Here is a 16,797-nt window from a genome sequence, read left to right as displayed (position 1 = left end):
ATTCCCATTATGGGAAAGGAATTTCAAACTCGACCTACATCACAGACTTCGTTCTGGTTATTGAGCTCCAATTTCGTTTTTTTTTTCGTGCCGCTCGCTCGGTTATCTAGCAAAATAAGATGAGTAATGGCGTACGCACGTGATGAGATGTTAATGGCGCGTGGTGCGCAATGCTGCAAGGAGAGGTCCCGGGAGGTGATCTCAGATCGACTCGTACATATATCAAACACATCAACGGCTTCGCCGCCGCCGCACTCGGCTCCCGCTTTCTCCGGCCTGACTCCTCGGTGACGTCGTCGCCGTACTCGGCTTCTGCTTCTTCTCCACTATCTGCTGCTCCGTGGCGAGATGCGATCGAACTCGTCGCTGAGCTTCCTTTCGTGCCTCTTCTTGGCGGCGGACTGGCAGTGACGATGGCCGATGGCCGGAGTCGATGTCGGATCCGACCGCGGCGAGCGATGCGGGCTTTGTGGCCAGTGGTGCGGGTCGGTGACGGACGCCGGCCGGTGCACGGGTCCACGCGATCGCCGGGGAAGAAGCGCGGACCTCGATCGGCAGCCGCTGCTGTACAGCCGACCGGGTCCACAGGGCCAGCACCATGCCGATCTCCCTCTCTGTTGTGGATTGGTGGTTGTCGCGAGCTAATAGAAATGGAACGATCCGTGAAATCCATTGGAGCCCATAGGGTCAGCAGCTAATAGAAATGGAGCGAATGGTATACTCCCTCCGTCCGGAAGGTTAGTCGTCGTGTGATAATTTTAACTCGATTTATAAAAAGTACGTGTAACATTTCTATCTTTAAATAAATTTATTAAAAAACTAGATTTAAATATCTATTCAATAATATTAATTATGTATCATAAATATTAATATTTTTTAAATATATATTTAGTCAAAGTTTTTTTTCGGGAAGAAAAACAAAAGACATTTATTGGACAGAGGGAGTACTTGAATTGGTCGATCAGCCAGCGGTTCACTCCATGGTTACCCATCCCCATCTCCTACAACTAAAAAAATAAAGTGTGGACACTTTTTTGTGCAAACATTCCAACGTGGGTCCATCGTCCTGCCCTCCCCATGCGATCCCACGAGTCGACACTCATACGCCCGTCCCCTCGCGACAAAAGGAAAGAGATCAAAAGGAAACCTCGCTCCCGTGATTCGTCCGCCCGGCGGCAGTTTCGCGATACCACGCGCGGCCATCATCGCCATCGCGCGGGCGCCCTTACCCTCGCTCGCGCCCTCGCTACACGCGCGGCCGGCCACAGTCGTCCGCATCCGCCGCGCCCCCATCGTTGCCCTCAGCTCGTCGCATCGCCGTTCCATGGCACCCCCTTCCCCCACCCAATGGATCGGGCGGCGTCCCCAACCACGCGACCTTCCCCCACCCCGACGCGTGGCCATGGTGGCCCTCCCCCACCCCGACGACGACAGCGGTGGCCTTCCCTCACCGTGACAGACGGGGCAGCAGGAGTCGACGAGCCGGCGGCGAGCGTCGTCGAGGCCCGTCGCCGGGGTACAAGAACAAGCCCAAGCCGCCGCCGGTGGTCACACGGGGCGTGGATCCCGCAGCGGCCATGCGGCCACACATGCTCGAGATACCCAGCGATGGAGCGCGCGCCGCCGCGGCATCGGGGTCTGCGTGCTCGCGACGACGGCCACCGTCGCCGACGTCTCACTCCACCACCCGGGACAAACAGGAGCCCTTCTGCTTCCTCTTTGCCACATTAGAAGGTGAGTCATGCGTGGTTGTATTTTCAATTTGTGCTCAGTGTACGATTAATATCCTTCAGTCTTCAAGTGAATCTCTCAATATATGAGTGTCGAGTTTCATTCGTTTTCAGTGTTTTCAATTTCAGAGATTCAGTTATTGTGAATAGTGTTTCCATTTTGTGCCTTTTCAATTTCAGAAATTACCTCAAATTGAAGCCCTATGCTTTTTTATAAAAAAAATCAAGGTATCATGATCCCTAATTGTTAGAATCGGATTACATTTTTGTTCTGCATTGCACGTATTGTAATTCAACAATGCATATGTTTATTTCCACATGCCATTTGTAGTTGGTTGATTTTGTTAGTTATGAAGAACTCATATTCATTTTTAAATTCTTGGGTTAACAAAGACAGCTACTTGATATTTTACACATTGCCTTTAGAGTATGACTCACGGGTTATGGCATTGGAAGTAGATGAGAAACCTATAGAGGATTACAATGACATTGGAGGACTTGGGAAACATGTAATTTGTTTTGTACAATTGATGCATAGACTGTTAAAGCGACACTATGGTTGAGTTTATACATTGCAAGCAGTAAAATGATGTTCTGTTGTGACACAGATTCAAGAGCTTGTGGAAGGTAGTGTTGTCAATGACATACAAGGATCGATTTCAGAAATTGGGTATTCATCCCCCAAAGGTGTTCTTTTGTATGGACCACCACAAACTAATGCCACAGTTCTGAAACTGACTGTCCACAACTTGTCCCGATAGGTAATTAAATTTATGAAATCAATATTTGTAACATCCCATTATTTTAATTTGAAATATACTAAAATATCATACAAATGCTAGGGCTCCTAAAACTAACCATTTTAGCATTTCACTTTTTCAGTTGGCCTGATAAACAACTTGCAGTTTACATAATTCATGCAGTGTGATTCTACACTGCAAACTCACTCTTTTCTTTTTGGTTCTGTATTCTACATGTTTAGTATCTCCATGCTGGGTGGTAATTGATGTTATATAGGATGATTATTAGCATCAGATTAGGATATATATTATTTGTCTACGGTCAATTAATTTGTACTTTTTTTGTTTCATTCTACAGTGAAGTTAGCGGCGATAGAGAAGTGCAAAGGACAATGTTGGAATTGCTGAACCAGCTTGATGTATTTAGCAGCGATGAGAGGATAAAAGTCAGCATTGAACCTTCAACTTAATAGTTATTACTGTTTTGATGCTTCACCCGTCGACGTCCCTCTTTTTAGTCTCTAACTAATCTTGGATCCACATTGTGTTGGTCTTTGTCACAAGGTTTGCACCTTTGCAGAAACGTGGCGTGTGAAGTACATGTTTGTAGAAATGCCAAACCACCGAAGCTTACATACATATAGGTATGTGTGCTTGTCATTCAGTCTTAGTGTGTAGTATTTTTCCTATTGTATTTTATTTCGTCGATCACCATTGATGGATATGAATATATGATGCAGTATTTTCTTGCCTTTTTGGTACATAGCATCTTTATATGCTCAAGTATGCTACCTATAGATATTTGCCATTGCTACATCAGTTCGAAGTGTAAAATTATGTGGTTGTCTAGACCGCTGACTTATTAGAATGTTTGGTTAATTTCACTGTCTTATATGAAGCAAATGAATATGAGCATGTATTTGTCTTCTGCTGGATTATCAGAAACGTTAAGGAAAACCAACACACAGAGGAAATGTGCTATGAAGAAGGCATAAACTCAAGTCCTGCTGCAATCTGCATCCTCTAGCAGGTAGGCAAATTGTGTCAAGCTTAACACTATGCCGTTTGATATTACACCTCTAAGTAACATATTCTGGGGTAATCTCCTGAAGAATGTTTAACCAAGAAAGGGGAGATGGCTTTAAGGTGCTCTGTTCTGAAATTTCTATCGTATTTGAATTACTAAGTCTCTCTACAACCCATTTGTTTCCGAGGTAACTCAATAGTTTCAGTCTCTCTATTAACATTACAGGTTGACTTGTCGGTTTTCACTTACACTTCGGTTCTCTGTTCTCTACGGCCAGTGAGCTAGAAAAAAAATCGAAGGTGCAGTTGACCAGGAATGAGAGGTGCCTAATGAAGCTTACATATTTGTTTCTATTCTGAATATTAGCAATTTGCATGGATAAAAATAAAAATGGGATTTCAGTAATATGCATATGATTGCACGTGTGCAAATCGGTCCTCGGCTCTCATTATTGAGTTAAGAGCATCTCCAAGAGTTTGTCAAATTTTACTTGGCAAATCTTGTGATTTGCCAACTCCCAAAATTATATGTCAAGTAAAAAAACAATCCATCTCCAAGAGTTTGGCATTTTTGACTTGGTAAACTAAAAAAACCCGTTAACAAAACGAAGAGGCCCGCTAAATGAACGAAGAGGCCCGCTAAGCGAACGAAGAGCCCCGCTAAGCGAACGAAGAGCCCCGCTAAGAAACGAAGAGCCCCGGATGCCAAACCGTATACGCGCGCGTATATTTGCGCGCGCGGAGGGAAGATTTGCCAAGTTGCTATTGATGCCAAGTTGTTTTGCCAAACTGTTGGAGACTATTTTTTCTTGTTTTGCCAAAATTATATAGATGCCAAGTTGAGATAGCAAACTCTTGGAGATGCTCTAATAATCTCCATTGCCATTGTTGTAGTTTTCTTTTACCACAAGGACGTTACCCTTTTTAAAATATTAACCATGTAGCTATTACCTATTTTAGTTTTTTTACCACTGTGAAGTTACCAGTAGGAGTGTGTCTCCGAGTTCATCTCCTTCGTCGACAGAGCAAGTGTGTTCACACCGCCTAGAGCTACATGGAATGGTGATGGAGGCCAACCATCCTCAAAACAAAGGATACCCATTGTGGAAGACTAAAGGATTCATTATTAGAGTATATCGTGTATGTTAGTTGATTCTATACTTCATGGAGAGAATTTATCTCGAGCTGTAAGCTGAACACTGAAAGTTCAATGAACTGACGACCTTAGGAGTTGCATAGAGTTTCCTGTATAACAGTTGCATCGGTTCTGCATTTTCAAAGTTTTTTGAACTTCCCAGTGACCAAAGAATTTCTTAAATAATAGTTGCATTGGTTCTGCATTTTCATAGTCTCCTGAATTTCCGGGTCTATTTACATTTTTAGGTCTATACAGTAAAGTTTGTGAGCCTGCGACACCGCGCTTTCCGTGATTGTGTTAATTTCATAAAATTTGCCTTTTGGATTAAATGTCACTTTAACGTCGGTTAATTTCACAGTATTGTTATCTTATCGTGCGATCTATGTGTTTTTAGTACAAAAGTTTTGTTGTCCCGTAGCAACGCACGGGCACGCTATCTAGTTAAATAAATAGAAAATCTTCACCGGGAAATAGCAGAAGTTCCTGCCTAACTTTGGTATACCAGCCAAAAAGCAGAGTAGAGAAGAATCAGTTGCTTCCAGTGACTCTGTCTGTACTCTGTAGCCCATATTCACAAGCAACCATTTATTTGGTTGCTGAATGGAGGCTATCTACATGTTATTCATCTGACTGTAAACTATAACTTATTCTCGCATATGTGAAGAAGTATACTAATCCCCCTTTCCTCATGGTACAGGCGTCTTTCAGATGCACATGAGTTGGTGTCACAATTCTATAACATGAAAGGTATTATGTCAATCTGTTTTTGCTATTCTCTTTCACGCTTTGGTATTCTACATCAGAATTTTATGTGCCTCACTTGTTAAGTAAGACTTATGCTTGCTGAATTAAGCAGAGAGCACAAGCAATATTGCCGGTGTGCAGCAATACTGGGAGCAACAAAGATATCTCCGGAAGAAAATTTGGCTTGAAACCTGGCTAAGACGGGAAATTCAGGCCATTACTCGGGTAAGCTGTTGTTTCCTATTAGCAATACAGTTATTCCATAGGTTACAAGAATCCTGAGCGCTTTTAGCTACTGGGGTAGGCGACCTAGCTTTTTGTAAGGATATATATAGTTTATAAGCATCCATTGGGATCTGTGTTTATGCAAGGATATCTGGATTTCTCTTGTTTTAATCTTGTTAAATATTCCTTGTATATACTAGGTTGTGAAGTGGTATCAGATTGACAATTGCATATTTGGATACCAATTTGGACTCCTAAAAAATATCATGCAGTTAGGCTTTTATTTCACTGTTAATGACTCGTGGATCATGGTCAAAAGAGATAGTAGGAGACACTCGGATGGTAGTACTTCTTTTGTTGCCAAAATCACAGCAGAGAAGTAGTGGAGCATGATACATGTTGTATTCTTCAATAATTATGTAATGTTGAAGGTTGTTATATGGTGATAGAGGATAGTGTCCTTTTTTCTTCTTTTAATAAAGGTGAATAGCCATGGTGTTGCTTGGTTGCGATGCATATAGGATTTTTTCCCATGTTGATTGCCACTGACGAACTGATGCATAGCAATGTTTGAGTTTTTGCAGGATGAGAACGTTGAGGCCATAGTCTACCACATTCACGGTGTCATTGGATCCTTCATGAAGAGGCTTGAAATGGAGCACAAGTCAAGGACGATTTCACCAGAGAAGAGGAGGGAAGAGTTCAGGAGATTGGTCTCTGATGCTGCTAGGCCATTCCTCCTTGGCCGAACAGAGCGATTTGTCACCGAGGTGGAGCTCTTCCTGGTTTCAAATCTCAACATGGAAGCGTACAACAAACTGCGCGTTCAGAGGTTTAGGGAGTCCAGTTCCCATCTGACAAGAGAGCAAGATGCGCTGCCTCATGATCGGTCTCTTGAGGAGCACTACTTGTATTTCGTATGTAACGACACGGACTGTGATGAGATGTAGTGATCTGCGATTTTTGCCACAGGTGTCCTTGTTCCCTTGTACCATGCTGCAATTTTGGCTGGCCCCGATTACTAGTTCACTGTGTACAACTTCTGATACATGTAACATAACAACTGGGGAACTTGTTGAATTAAAAAAAGAATCTAAGGGCAGACCTTTGGATTTGAAGCTGTTGAAAAACAGCAAAACGTTATTGACACAGTTACTACACTCCCAAAATGCAGTTTAAAAAACACACACTCAGAAAAAACACTCGATCATGCTATTACACACTTTCTTCCACCACTGTTTCTTATAAATTAAGCATGTTAGAGAAATCCATTGCATTGAAGTGCTGGAAGTCCTCTTCTTCATGTTTCTTTTTCTTTTCTGGCTAATTTGTTCCAGAATGTATGGGTCGAATTTTGGAGCAAAAATCTTTCTCGCTTCTCGATGTGCTACCCTGATGATTCGTCAGTTAGTTCTGCAAATCGGTGTTGTTATTCATGGATGATGATGCCTCTAGCCATTTGTGTACATATAAATGAATAGCAACAGCAGGTTGCAGTTAATTTATGCACGCGAATGCGATGATCTATGCTTGCCGAGGTGAAGCTTTGCTGCTGTTCAGTGGTTGCCTGCGAGACTCGGAAATTTTGCTGAGAAGGCTGAAGGCCATATCATCTCTCCGTTACGCATTTATGCTAAGAATGAATAAATAATCATGGACCTCTTCGCTTCAGGCTGGTGTTAAACCATTCTCTTGCAGTTGCAGATGATTCTGAAAGTAGAGTGTGCCAGCATCTGCAATTGCTTTGCCTCTTTTCTTAGGAGTTCTTTTCTCTATATACAACGAGAGGGTGTAGCTGCAAGAAAGAAAAACCAAAGCTTCTATGGCTCGAAAGCTAATTTGAAGCCTAACCGATCCATTGCAGCCCGCAGTCTGGCTGTTTCGTCTCGGCCCGGACCTCTTTTTTACGAAACGGATCACGGCCGGACTTGAAGGCCCATATACTTTTCCATGTCTCGGTAGCCCACGAGAACTCAGCGGCAGAGCGGAGACGAGCGCTCGTTCGGTTTGAGCGTTTAGCACCACCTCGCCAGGCGTAGGCAAACGCGCCGCGAGCTCCCGCTATAAGAGGAGCGCCCCGTGCGACGTTGCTCCATACTTACCTGGACGGGATCGACGGGCGATCATGAAGGCCCGTGGTCTAGGTCAGTGGCCCCCATTGCACTTGGAGGGCGCGCTGGCTTACCATCTCCCCAAGTGGGAGAGTGGACGTCATAATTTGTGGTAGAGGGGGTACGCGTTCGCGCGGCCCCCGCCAAATCTAACAAATTAAACTGCTGTTCATCAGATTGGTATATACGCGCGGCTTATGTCAAGTCTAATAAAATTAAACTTTGATCAGGCCCTTGTATATTCTGGGCCCTTGGTCATTAGTGCTGTGTTGATTATTTATTGGTTCTCATGCTAACTAATCTTTGCCCTCGTTTAGTTGCGTCCGAATTCGGCGCCGCCGAGTCTACAGTAGCTACTGTAGCGTTTCGTTTTTATTCGGTAATAATTGTCTAAACGTTGACTAATTAGGTTCAAAACATACAGTTCTCGTAAAGTACAACCAAACTGTATAATTAGTTTTTGAATTTCGTCAACATTTAGTACTCCATGCATGTACCGCAAGTTTGATGTGACGGGGAATCTTCTTTTGGTATAGTGCCAATTCAGACTTTGGGGTAAACTAAACACCCCCTTTATATAGGCCCCGGCTTACCATTCGGTTTTAAACAGTGTTTTTAGTCGGTTTCGGCTAAAATTCAAATAATATTGGGGTCACAAATAAGGTAGTACAGTCTCCAGAACTCCAGATGGAGCTCCAATCTAGCTTCCAGTTCCACACGCCATGCACTCTTCCCGGTTGTTCAGAGAACAGACCATTTGTGCCATTTTAGCTTCTACGTCTGGGCTTTTCATTATCCACCTGTGTATGCAAGTGATTTTCATGGTGAGTTGTGCTTTAGTAATTTTTGAGAGGAAAGATTGTAGGACTAAAGAAAAGAAAATATACCCCATTCCCATTCTCCTTTAGAGCATCTCCAAGAGTGCCCAGTATCCCTTCCTCGTCTATATTTTTTGGAAAAAAAGAGAAAAACTTATCTCAAAAGTACCCCATATTCCTTTCCCATCTTTTAGCACTCGGCAAACCGGCCGCCTCCGCGCGTAAAAATACGCGCATCCTAGTCGCGCGCATCGGTCTTTCCCCGCGCACGGCACGCGCGATGGACGAATGACGAACTACCACAGGCCATGGCGGCGGGCAATCATCGGCAACGCCTCGTCCCTCCGGTCTCTGCCTGTGCAACCCCATGACCAGGGGCGCGTTCGTCCCCAACACCACACAATCGAGAGCGACCACCGGGAACTGTGCACGTACGTCCTACTCATTGGCCATGATCTCTCTGGCAGCGGAAGCAATGACGACCTTGCCGTGCGGATACTCGACGTTGCCGGGTGGGACAATATGTGCACCAAGGAGAACAGAATTAAATACCACCTCTTCTCCTTCACGTCCGGCGGCGGGGCGCAGGGGTTTGGCAGCCGCCTGCTGGGGCATGGGCGCATGGCCGAGCAGAGTAGATTGGCATTATCAAATTAAATTATATTTGATCCCATGTATATATGTGATGAGGACATCACTCCTTCAGATGCACCCGCTGATCCTCCAACCATTATGCAAGGTCCAATGACCCGAGCTCGAAGGCGACAACTTAATTTAGAGGTGAGCTCGTTCTTAAATGATCATTTTCATACTTTTGAAAATAGATTGCTACCTAATGATATTATATTAATTAGGAACATTGGAGAGGGTCATGAGGAACTCAGAGGAAGAGGTGGAGGCAATGATGACCAGCAAGGACGTCCAACAGAAACCGGAGGCCCGGTCCAACATGATTTCGAGTCTGCCTCGGCTTCCAGGACCAGTCTGTCTTAAACTGGGCATCCAGGATGCATCCGGACTCCGTTTTCGACGATCCACATATGGTTGGAAAGCTAAGTTGATAAGAAAGCCAATCCAAGTGGTCTCACGTCAAAAGCTCTTCGGAATCCACGGGAATTATAGAAATAAGTCAGCGTCCAGAATCTGTCTAGGTGTTGCGTCACCGTATCTGGTTCAATGGGCCGTGTATCGTCTTTGAGCCCGTTAGGGGGGGGTGTCCAGGGTAGGCGACGACCCTAAGACCTTTATAATCATACGCCACCGCCGTCATTAGGTTTTGGGTTTTTGCTTAGATTAATCTGTCAAGAACAGTTTCGCCATTCATCGGTTAGTGAGACCCCAACATCGTGAGATTAATTATTCTTCTGCAATTTTGTTGTTTTCTTTCTTGTTCTTGTTTGTGTTCTTCGTTGCGCAGACAGAGATTAGCCTTCTTGGTTCGGCATCGCAACTTGATAAGGATAATCAACATTTGTTCAAGCCTGGACTTTAAAGCATTGTTACTCCAATACATGCCTAATGGTAGTTTGGATACACATCTTCACAATGAAGACAAGCCACCCTTAAAATTCCTCAAGAGATTGGACATCATGATAGAGGTGTCGATGGCAGTAGAACATCTGCATTATCGACACCATGAAGTAATCTTGCACTGTGACCTGAAACCTGGCAATGTGTTACTTGATGACAATATGACAGCACATGTGGCACATTTTGGCATAGCAAGACTTGTGTTAGGTGATAATAACTCGGTGATTTCTGCAAGCATGCCAGGAACAATCGGATATATGGCACCAGGTAGTCAACCAATCATGACTGAATTAATTTCTTTAGTACCATGTAAACCTATTTCACATTGTGCTGATCTTTGTTTAAAACATTCCTGAACAGAGTATGGCTCCATGGGTAAAGCATCAAGGAAGAGCGATGTGTTTAGTTTTGGAATCATGCTGCTTGAGGTATTCACTGGGAAGAAGCCCACACACACCATGTTTGTCGGAGAACTCAGCCTTAGGCGCTGGGTCCATCAAGCATTTCCATCAAGAATTAACCATATTTTGGACGGTAATGTACAAAAAGATGACGAAATACTACATGGTTTTCACCACACCAGCAACCCTTCGGAAGTTTCTCCAAGCATCTCGCATAGCACTCTCACATCAGTGTTTGAGTTGGGTATGCTATGCACAAGTGAATTACCTGACGAAAGGATAACTATGACTGATGTTGCCAAGTTGAAGAAGATCAAGGACGATTTCTAGCTGGAGCCCAGTTCAACAGGAGGCGGAAGCAACATTACAAGTGTTGCTGTTTAAGATTCCTACAATGTATTTTTTAACCAAACCCTTTTTCCTTTCACAAAAGTTATTTTGTCTGCATGGTTATAACTTGCAACAGATGGTGATTAAAGTTGAGACTTGAGTTACTTTTTAACTTTCCCCGACAAACAGTGCAACTAAATTTTTTGGATTAGCGTTGATGCTGCTCTACTGTGTGTTCAAGAAAAGAATAACTAAACTCACCAATCACAAATATGTATTGCCAAATGATGTACCATAAGCTGTCAAACACAATCTTCTAACTTTCTTGGATGAACAGATAACAATAGTAGTATAAATTAGCTGCCTAACAATTAGCTATGTTTATCCAAACAGACCTTTAGTTTGTGCTTAGTCAAACGAGTATTGATTGCATCCACATCTATCAAGGCTTGTTTGGTTGCACCATTGCACCAATCTACCTCAATTTCTCCAAACTCATGTGGATTTGGATACTAGTGCACAGTGTACTAGTCATCCAGGAACGTAACCTATCAGTACCGTGTGACAATTCACGATGAGTTGATGACCTCCGTCATTCCGTCTACAGGCCTTTTTTTTTTGCGCTCGTATCTATTTTCTAAGTTTTCTCACTCGTATTAATATTTTTCTTTTAGAATTCAACTTTTTTTATAACAAGCATGATCCCTCACCATGGAAAACGATGAATTACTTCCTGTTCGAGCCAATTGTTTGTGATGGTAAACTCGGCCATATGCAAAGGGTATTACACGGTTCACACAAAAATGCAATTGCACACACCAATAGGGCAATGCCGTTGATAGTAGATATATACATTGGCAGCAGGCCAGCAGCACAAATATCTCAGTAGAGCAATACAAACCAGAGATCCGTAGCTGTATCCAGGGAACAAGATATTTCCCATTATGGGAATTTTTAATTCAACCTACATCAGACTTCGTTATGGTTATTGAGTGTTGTGGTCACAAACAAGGAAGTTCAGTGTCCAGATGGAGCTCCAATCTAGCTTCCACACGACAGGCACTCTTCCCGGTTGTTCAAAGAACAGACCATTTGTGCCATTTTAGCTTCTACGTCTTCCTCTGTGGGCTTTCCATTACTCACCTGCATATGCAAGTGGTTTTCAAGGTGAATAGTGTTTTAGTAACCTTTGAGGAAAAAAGATTGTAGGACTAAAGGAAAGAAAATATACCACATTCCCATTCTCCTGTAGAAGTGTGGTATCAACTGTAAACTTGATCGCATCAGCAGCAGCTCGTGTGCGTAGATAGTACATTCCAGTTTTCAGGCCCTGGCATTGAACAAGATTAGAAAAAAAACAAATCACTAGTTTAATAGGTTAAGTACAAACTCCATAAAGATAAGACAATTGCTGTGATGGCTGGAGGTTCAATACCTTGGACCAAGCATGGAAGTGAAGTGATGTTAGCTTCCCAAAGTTTGCTTGCTCCATGTGGACATTGAGGCTCTGGCTCTGGTCAATATAGCATCCACGGTCAACCGCCATATCAACTAAAGTTTTCTGCTTGATCTCCCAAACAGTCCTGGTGCAATGATTGTATATAAACTTTTAGATGTTCAAATAGTAATTTGAGTCTTGTAGAAAATAATGGCATCCGGTAGAAATACATACTTGTAGATTGCTTTAAGATCATCTGGGATTTCTGCTGTCTTTTGGACAGAACCATCATCGTATATTATCTGGTTTTTCAGAGTAGGAGTCCAAATGCCCATTTCAGTCAGATCATGAAGAAGATGCTTGTTAACCACAACAAATTCCCCACTGGAAGAAAAATAGAAAGATTAATCATATATGCACATGTAGGTCAGAATGTAAACACTCTAAAGTAAGGAGTGTTGTTACAGACCTTAGAACCCGTCGACTGTATATATTAGACGTGTAGGGTTCAAAACACTCATTGTTGCCAAGAATCTGACTAGTGGAAGCAGTGGGCATTGGAGCAACAAGAAGAGAATTTCTTATCCCAACTTTAGAAATGGTCTCCCTTAGAGATGACCAGTTCCATCTGTTAGATGGCACTACATTCCACATGTCCGGTTGGAGAATGCCCTACAAAGCAGGTAAAGAGCATAAGGTCGATGCATACTTGTTAATGAAAAAAAAAAACAGAATTCTTCACCATGAATATAAATATCACTAAACACTGGGCATATAAGTAATTGAAAAGGGGAAAGCTTGTTGAGGAAAACCTTGCTGACAGGGCTCCCTTCATATGTTTCATAGGGACCTTCTTTAGCAGCAAGTTCAGCAGAAGCTTTCAGAGAATGATAGTAGATAGTTTCAAATATATCCTTATTCAACTGTTGAGCCTGAAAAAAATATACCATTTGTTACATATATCAGCTAATTACATAAGGGAACAGGTGGCTAATGCTGAGTTAAGGAGAAATCGAAAAGTACCTCTGGTGAATCAAATGGCATGCCCAGTAATATGAAAGTATCTGCCAGGCCTTGAACACCTATGCCAATTGGCCGGTGCCGCATATTTGATCTCTTTGCTGTCTCAACAGGATAATAATTAATATCGATAATTTTGTTAAGATTGTAAGTAACAGTCAAGGTAACCTGCCAAAATCAATAATGTATCAGAACATTCATCAACATGGGTCAGAATAGAGGATCCAAGACAAATAGGATCTGAACAAACCTCAGCTAGCTTCTCAAAATCAAAATATCTATTTTTTGAATCACTGCTACCCACAAGCTTAGATGGATGGGGCTCTAAAGGAACACCCTGTAAAACAAGTTTATTATATGGTGCATCAGAATCAAACCTTCATGATTGACTTGAGCTTTAGGACTGACGAGATATACCTTTTCCCGAACAAAACGAGGTAAAGCAATAGATGCTAGGTTGCAGACAGCAGTTTCATTAGGGCTTGTAAACTCAATTATCTCAGTGCACAAGTTTGACGATTTAATTGTGCCCAGATTCTGATGATTACTTTTCCTATTGCAAGTATCCTGCATACAGTTAATAGCCATTACAACAAATCCTTAGAGTCTGATAGTTAACCGTGGACAATTTTGGAAAAAAGAGACAAATCTAGACGGTATTCCTATTTGATAGCTACCAAATGTACCTTGTAAAGCATATATGGTGTACCAGTCTCTATTTGTGCCTTCAAAATGTCAAACCAGAGGGTCTGTGCTGGAACAACTTTCTTTGCCTTGCCCTGAAACCAGAAAGCAAGGTTACTAAAGCACGTTCCCATTTCAATATAGCGTACATACAAATACAGCTTTGACTTTTCAGCTTACTTGGCTCTCATATTTCTTGTACAAATTATCAAACTCCTCACCCCAGCAATCAGCCAACCCTGGAGCTTCATTAGGGCAAAATAATGACCATTCTCCATTATTCTGGACTCTTTGCATGAATAGATCAGGAACCCATAGTCCAAAGAAAAGATCCCTTGCACGATTTTCCTCCTGTGAAAATATTGTTCATAGCAGGTGAGCGGATGATACTATGTTAACATAAGTTGAGTGGATCTTTTCCATGCTAGCCACTCATAAGTTGAGTGGATGATACTATGTTAGACACAGATAGCAGGCAAAGCATGGTGTACTTATTCCATGATAGCAGCATGCAGAGTAAAATATCAAGAAGTTTAGATATCATGCAGAAATAAACTAGAGTAACTGTCTCTATAAGACATTAGCTTGAATAAAAAGCTAAGACTTGAACAACCATATATAAGGAAGACACTCGGCACAGGTAAGGAATCAATTTTGGGTGCAGGAATCAAGACAACAGTAAGCATATATAAAGTCATCTTAGTGCTGGAGTTCAAAAGACAAAGATATTTTATGTTTTTATATGTGGAAGTAATTAAAGACTAATGGTCGAGATTTTACCTTCCCATGGTTCTTCCTCAGATCAAGGAACTCAAAAATATCAGCATGCCAAGGTTCCAAGTATACAGCAAATGCACCTAAGTTTTAGAAGCTCGTAAGAATTTCTGAAGACGATGGAACTAATAAAAGTGAAAACAATGAAAAAGCATACCCTTTCTTTTGCCACCACCCTGATCAACATAGCGAGCAGTATCATTAAAGACACGTAACATAGGAACAATTCCATTTGATGTTCCATTTGTTCCTCGAATATAACTCCCAGTAGCACGAATGTTATGAACTGAGACACCAATTCCTCCAGCAGATTTGCTTATTACAGCACACTCCTTCAGGGTCTCATAGATTCCCTCAATGCTGTCATCTTTCATGCATATAAGAAAACAGCTGCTTAACTGCATCACAGAAAAAGGAAACAGTAAATAACAATTTCACAACCCACACTGACATAATCTGGCGGGAAACAAGACAGTACCTGGGGCCTCGGTGTGCCAGCATTGAAAAGCGTTGGTGAAGCATGTGTAAACCAGCGCTGGGACATCAGATGGTACGTCCTGATGGCAGACTCAATGTCTTCCTTGTGTATCCCCACTGAAACCCTCATCAGCATGTGCTGCGGCCTTTCAACAACCTTCCCGCCAAGCTTCAAGAGGTAAGACCTCTCCAGAGTTTTGAAGCCAAAGTAGTCATAGTCGAAATCCCTGTCATAAATTATCTCGCTGTCCAAGCGAGCAGCATTCTGAAATGTAACAGCATATGTGAGGGACGATTTACATCATGTGAGTGCAGGGCACAACAGGTTTACTGTATGAAATGAACAACATTATAAAAAAGGAACGGAACATGTCAGAAATGTGTCAGAAGCAATCAGAATCTCACCTTCATGATGATTTCATAAACATCTTCAGCGACCAGAGGGGCCATCAGCCCAGATCTCTCGTTGAAGTGCATGTACATGTCCTTAATCCTGCGTCCACAACATCCACATCCCAACTCACAACCCAATCCAACGGATCCAACCTTCCTCCTGCCGCTATGAATGAATGAATGAAATTCAACCAAAGAACAACCGTTTCTTACGTCTCGGAGAAGGACTTCTTTGTGTTCTTGTGCAGGTTCGACACAGCAATCCTCGCCGCCAGCTTCACGAATCACGACAGAGAACAGGGGCAACCAATCCCACGTCAGGAAAACGAAGACAGACATGAGAGCTGAAACCAAGGGTGGGTTCCTCACCGAGGCGTAGTCGGGGTGAGACGCGGTCATGGCCGCGGCGGTCTCGGCGGCGAGCTCATCGAGCTGGCTGGTGGTGACGCCCTTGTAGACCCCCGCGCAGACCTTCTGCGCGACGAGCACGGGGTCGCAGTGGTCCTGGCTGAGGCCGTAGCTGAGCTTCTTGAGGCGCGCCGTGATCTTATCGAAGTGCACCGTCTCCTGGCGGCCGTCCCGCTTGACCACGTACATCTTCCGCGCCGGCGAGGACTCCCGTCGAACACCTGGTGTGCGCGCCCACGCCGCCGCCGGGGCAGAACAAGGCGAGCAGAGGATTGGATGGGGGGGAAGGGATGGGAGGGAGGCGGGTAGGGTTTGGGGGCGGATTTAAACGCCTTCACGGCGCGGAAAGGCGAGGAGTAATGAAGCGGAGCTGGAGTGGAGATTTTTTTTTTTCAGGTGCGCGCTGGAGAAGAAAATGTTTTGGGTTTCGATTGGGTTTGGCGCGCGGGCGCGGAGGCGTTTCCCGCGCGGATTTGGCGTCGTGGAGCGCGGGTGGGGTTGGTGGGCGGCAACTCCCGCCGCGCCGGAGCCCAAGAAACCGACGTGCGGGCCCAGATGTCAGTCGGTCTGTCCGGTCTAGCATGTCACAGAAGGCACAAATTCTGCCGTCTGCGCTGCGACGGTCACGAGCCGGCACGTGGGCCCTTGATGTCAGTGCGACTGCGCCGTGCGCGTGTGCGGCTGTGCGCTCGGCTCGCCGCTCGCGGGCGGCAGGCGGGAATCGAGGAGCGTGCTGTGCAAGCCTTTTGCGGTTGCGGGCTGGACGGCTGGTACGCTGCCAGGTTTTGAGAGGGCGGCCTGGAGTGGACT

The 16,797-nt window shown here is 43.9% G+C and overlaps 2 protein-coding genes and 1 non-coding gene across 3 annotated transcripts; 2 read left to right on the top strand and 1 right to left on the bottom strand.

The window, feature by feature from the left end:
* Nucleotides 1-5,164: 5,164 nt before the first annotated feature.
* Nucleotides 5,165-7,862, top strand: LOC136528987 (uncharacterized). Its single transcript, XM_066521998.1, has 3 exons — nucleotides 5,165-5,381; nucleotides 5,491-5,603; nucleotides 6,188-7,862. The coding sequence occupies exons 1-3, from the start codon at nucleotides 5,375-5,377 to the stop codon at nucleotides 6,551-6,553; spliced, it is 486 nt and encodes a 161-aa protein (XP_066378095.1). The 5' UTR covers nucleotides 5,165-5,374; the 3' UTR covers nucleotides 6,554-7,862.
* On the top strand, nucleotides 7,698-7,858 carry LOC136529987 (U1 spliceosomal RNA). The gene has a single exon (XR_010777499.1). It is a non-coding gene; the product is annotated as a U1 spliceosomal RNA (small nuclear RNA).
* A 3,703-nt stretch (nucleotides 7,863-11,565) lies between the features above and the next one.
* Nucleotides 11,566-16,446, bottom strand: LOC136527263 (ribonucleoside-diphosphate reductase large subunit-like). Its single transcript, XM_066519922.1, has 17 exons — nucleotides 15,949-16,446; nucleotides 15,793-15,854; nucleotides 15,592-15,679; nucleotides 15,188-15,451; nucleotides 14,867-15,107; nucleotides 14,716-14,792; nucleotides 14,116-14,286; nucleotides 13,938-14,030; nucleotides 13,669-13,818; nucleotides 13,502-13,588; nucleotides 13,255-13,419; nucleotides 13,044-13,163; nucleotides 12,701-12,903; nucleotides 12,466-12,615; nucleotides 12,229-12,376; nucleotides 12,025-12,123; nucleotides 11,566-11,936 (listed from the first exon to the last, which is right to left on the bottom strand). The coding sequence occupies exons 1-17, from the start codon at nucleotides 16,174-16,176 to the stop codon at nucleotides 11,835-11,837; spliced, it is 2,448 nt and encodes an 815-aa protein (XP_066376019.1). The 5' UTR covers nucleotides 16,177-16,446; the 3' UTR covers nucleotides 11,566-11,834.
* Nucleotides 16,447-16,797: the final 351 nt, after the last annotated feature.

Source organism: Miscanthus floridulus, chromosome 19, assembly GCF_019320115.1.
Source record: "Miscanthus floridulus cultivar M001 chromosome 19, ASM1932011v1, whole genome shotgun sequence".
Classification (NCBI taxonomy): domain Eukaryota; kingdom Viridiplantae; phylum Streptophyta; class Magnoliopsida; order Poales; family Poaceae; genus Miscanthus; species Miscanthus floridulus.
The sequence above is the reverse complement of the archived record's forward strand: the minus strand, read 5'-3'. Positions and strand labels throughout refer to the sequence as shown.